Genomic DNA, 4,884 nt, shown 5'->3' with positions numbered 1-4,884 from the left:
GCCCAAAGGTGTCCGAGTGAAAAAGGTGCAAATGAACCCAGATGAGGCCTTCGCGGGGCCATTGTCCTGTGATTATGGAGTGAGGAAACATTAATGAAGCCACTCCGGGGGTGAGCGCGACTCGCGAACGCCAGAGACGCGGAGAGGCGGACGCGCCCCGTGCTTCCTGCGAGGCACCCAGCCCCGTCTCGCGGACCGCGTCTCGAGTCCAGGCAGTCGATGCAGTCCATGCAGCGCAGCCTCGCGGGTCTGGTCTGCCCAGAGCAGAGAGCCGAGTCCACAGAGGCGATCCGCGACATCGTGAGGGGAGAAGCGACGTCGAGTCCCCGCCGTGCTGCGCGTCGTCTCCCTCTGTCGCCGCCGTTCGCACCGTAGAGGAACTTTCACTCGAATCCCGAGAGAGCGAGAGGGGAGAATCGGAGTAGAGGGGAGGGAGCGGGGGAGCGCACGGCTCTCGGCTGCGCGGAGAGCGGCGACTCTCCTCCTCCTCCCGAGCGCGAAGCGAAACTTGGACGCGCGCGGGGCCGCGTCCCGGCGCGCCCAGAAGATGCCGAGGCCCGGGCGGAACACGTACAGCGACCAGAAGCCCCCGTACTCGTACATCTCGCTCACGGCCATGGCCATCCAGAGCTCGCAGGAGAAGATGCTGCCGCTCAGCGAGATCTACAAATTCATCATGGAGCGCTTCCCCTACTACCGCGAAAACACGCAGCGCTGGCAGAACTCGCTGCGCCACAACCTCTCCTTCAACGACTGCTTCATCAAGATTCCGCGGCGACCCGACCAGCCCGGCAAGGGCAGCTTCTGGGCCCTGCACCCGGCGTGCGGGGACATGTTCGAGAACGGCAGCTTCCTGCGACGGCGCAAGCGCTTCAAGGTTCTGCTGCACTCGGCCGGCAAGGAACCCGCGCCCTCCCCATACTTCCAGCACCACGCTCACCACGCGCACCACGCGCACCACGCGCACCACCAGCAGCAGCAGCAACAACAGCAGCAGCAACAGCAGCAGCACGCGGCCAAGCTGCGTCTGTCCCTGGCGGCCAGCGGGGCCCACCTGCCGCAGTTCGCCGCCGCCGCCGCGTACGGCATGCATGGGCTGCCGCCCGCCTCCAGCTTCAAGCACCCGTTCGCCATCGAGAACATCATCGCGCGGGATTACAAGGCGATGATGGCTGCGGGCGGCCTGGCGCTCTCCGCGGCTGTGCAGCCCGTGCCCACCAGCTACCCAGTGGCGGCCGGGCTGGCCCCCGTCGTGGGCTCGCTGGCCCCGGGGTGGCCGCACATGTACGCCACGGGGGTTCTGCACGACGCGGCGACCGCGGGCCCCGTGGCCGTGCCGGGCCTGCGCACCAGCGACTACGGCGCCTACGGAGTCCCCATCACGCCGCTGGTGTGCGGACACGCGGCGCAGGGCCTCCCCGCGGTGCCCGTGCCCATCAAGCCCGCGCCTCCGCCGCCTCTCCCGGCTCCCGCGGCCGCCTCGCTCCTCCTCGCCGGGGCCTCCCCGCGGCCCTCCGGGCCGGGGGGTTCCCCGACCTCTCCCGCCGCCGCCGCCGCGCACAGGAGCCCCTCGCCCGGGGGGCACCTCCCGTCGTGTCCCCCGCCGGGTGCCCTGCGGTCCGTGTCGGTGCACTGAAGGAGCAGCGCGACGGGGAGACGGGGACACGCGAACTCTCGCCTCGCCCCAACACACGCGGGTTTGGAGTGCGGGTTCATGGAGCGTCACCACCACCACCCTATCATCCTCATCACCACCACCACCACTCTCATCAGACACCATCGTAATTGTCATTATTATTATTTCTCCGTCTGCCTGTAGCGATATTTGGCCGGCAAACAGTTTCGCAAGAGATGCTAGGGCGACGCAAGATATACGATCTGAGCTGATGTAAAATGTGATACGTGACATGCGAGGTGTCAGGCGAGAGGTTTAGCACGTGAGATTCGATTCATGAGACGTGAGATGGGAGCTTTAAGATGTGAGGTCTAGGATGCGAGGTGTAAGACGTAAGTTGTTTATTGTAAAATGTGAGCTGTATGGCTGTGAGATGCAGAGAAGTAATAAGTAGGGCTGTAAGATATAAGGTGTCAGATTTACAATGTGAGATGTGAATTGTAAGAGGTCAAATGTTTGGTGTAAATCTGATCTGAAGTATGCGAGTTGTACAATGTGAGATTGAGATGTCGGAGATTCAACCAGACGCACTTTTTTCGTGAGTCCCACTTCCTCTTCGTGAGGTCTCGGCTGCTGTAAATAAAGGAGGTGTAACGTATAAAGCACGTGACTATGTGTGTGCGTTACACGTGTGTGTGTTGTACAGCACGTGACGATGTGTGCGTTACACGTGTGTGTGTTGTACAGCACGTGACGATGTGTGTGCGTTACACGTGTGTGTGTTGTACAGCACGTGACGATGTGTGTGCGTTACACGTGTGTGTGTTGTACAGCACGTGACGATGTGTGTGCGTTACACGTGTGTGTGTTGTACAGCACGTGACGATGTGTGTGCGTTACACGTGTGTGTGTTGTACAGCACGTGACGATGTGTGTGCGTTACACGTGTGTGTGTTGTACAGCACGTGACCATGTGTGTGCGTTACACGTGTGTGTGTTGTACAGCACGTGACCATGTGTGTGCGTTACACGTGTGTGTGTTGTACAGCACGTGACGATGTGTGACGAGGAGGTGTGTGCACTGCACGCGCGTGATGTACATGACGAGGTGTGTGCACTGCACTGACCTGTACCGTGAGTCTATTAAACAACCGCTGCATGCATGGCGCGACCGGGCCCGTGTCTCCTTCTCACACAACAGCTGCTGCTGCGGAAACAACCACAAACACTCAGCCACGGGGTTGATGATCGTGGAGGCGAGAGCCAAACTGCGCTCGTTTCCCGTTTCATACTCATCACCGATATCAGACGAAACCATCACTCGCGACTTCTGGAGAGCGTGACTCTCCAGAGCGATGCGAGTGATTCGCCTGCGCTGTGTATTGCAGAGTTTGTCGTCGAACTCGGACCCGTGTCTAACCGAGAAGGACCCTTGCCTATAAACATCCATCCGGCTGTTGACCAGGATTGGTTCAGGCGAGCCAGACTGCTGCTCATGGGACAATCATTGGAGAACACTGGTCGGGAGTTTTTCTTGAATGGAACAAATTGTCTTGAAATTGTGCACTCCCAAAAGCCCCGTGTGGTTGATGGAATGTGTAGTCACGTGTTTATTTGGAGAGACAGGTATGTGAAGGAAGGCGAATTTGCGTTGCTATTCGAGGTGAGAGCTCGGGACGGAACGGGTGCGAATTCGCGCGGGCTGGGCGCATTCTCCTGGAGAGTAGATCTCGAGAGCGCACGCGGGGAGCGCAGCCCCGACGGCGTGTAACGTGCTCGCCGCTGTGTGCGCACGGTGCGCACACACTCATAGCCACACACACACACACTTTATGACTCGCGGTGGTTATTAAGAAGTGCGCGTGATTAATAGCAAGCCTACAGTTACTCTGTACACACGACTTCAGTAAACACAACTTCAGTCATCACGACATAAATATTCACGGCATCAATAAACACGAATCTAGTAAAACACGACTTCAGTAAACACGACATCAGCGAGACAATCGCTGCGTTGTGTTACGAGTTCCTGTGAGGTATCACGACGCCGCAAACGTAACGCAACATCCGAGCGGGCATCAGCCTCCTCCTCGTATCTGTCCCGTGCGCGGAGTACACACGGGGAGCGTACACACAGAGTACGCACAGAGTACACACAGAGCACGCACAGAGTATACACAGAGTATACACAGAGTACGCACAGAGTATACACAGAGTATACACAGAGTACACACAGAGTACGCACAGAGTACACACAGAGTACGCACAGAGTATACACAGAGTATACACAGAGTACACACAGAGTATACACAGAGTACGCACAGAGTACACACAGAGTACGCACAGAGTACACACAGAGTACGCACAGAGTATACACAGAGTATACACAGAGTACACACAGAGTATACACAGAGTACGCACAGAGTACACACAGAGTACGCACAGAGTATACACAGAGTATACACAGAGTACGCACAGAGTACGCACAGAGTACACACAGAGTATACACAGAGTACACACAGAGTATACACAGAGTACGCACAGAGTACACACAGAGTACGCACAGAGTACACACAGAGTACGCACAGAGTACACACAGTACGCACAGAGTACGCACAGAGTGCACACAGTACACACAGAGTACACACAGAGTACACACAGAGTACACACAGAGAGCATTGCCACGGAGAGCACTCGTCGGCAGAGTACGTGCAGTGCAGAAGAAGAATAAGAAGAATTCCGCACGCCTCTCCGCGGCGTGTGCCCGCGGAGACGCGGCACACGCCGCGTGTTCTCGAGGCATACGATCACACAAAGATCCCTCCCGGATAGCCTTAACAGCCTGTTAGAACAAGTGCTATTAGCAAGCCCCTATGAAAGCCCGCCCGGCACACGAGGGGCTGGGTGGCCAGAACCACGCCCCGGCCGCCTTTGTCTCACTAATGGCGATGCTGACACATCACACCAGGTACTAATTTGAGGCTTAATCGACCTAGAGGAGGCCCAGGACTGACTTAGATCATCGTCACTGGAGTTGGTGGCCGAGAGGGGGAATCGAACTCGGGCCACGGGTTCGTAGCGCAGCAGGGTAACCGCTACACTACCGTTCCCCAAATACATATGAACGCATACACTTACAGGCACACATACATATTCTATATACACAGTATACATACACACATATATGCAGACATACACGTATGTACAGTATATAAAACAATATATATGTACAGACGGTCGTTACTAACTGATGCCAATTCTAATGCTGT

The 4,884-nt window shown here is 57.0% G+C and overlaps 1 protein-coding gene across 1 annotated transcript; it reads left to right on the top strand.

The window, feature by feature from the left end:
- The first annotated feature begins 250 nt into the window (after window positions 1-250).
- Window positions 251-1,636, top strand: LOC144717261 (forkhead box protein B1-like). The gene has a single exon (XM_078592670.1). The coding sequence runs from the start codon at window positions 548-550 to the stop codon at window positions 1,634-1,636; it is 1,089 nt and encodes a 362-aa protein (XP_078448796.1). The 5' UTR covers window positions 251-547.
- Window positions 1,637-4,884: the final 3,248 nt, after the last annotated feature.

The sequence above is a fragment of the Lampetra planeri genome, chromosome 3 (assembly GCF_965212315.1).
Source record: "Lampetra planeri chromosome 3, kcLamPlan1.2.h2, whole genome shotgun sequence".
In the NCBI taxonomy this organism is placed as follows: domain Eukaryota; kingdom Metazoa; phylum Chordata; class Hyperoartia; order Petromyzontiformes; family Petromyzontidae; genus Lampetra; species Lampetra planeri.
This window is presented reverse-complemented; position numbering and strand designations above follow the sequence as displayed.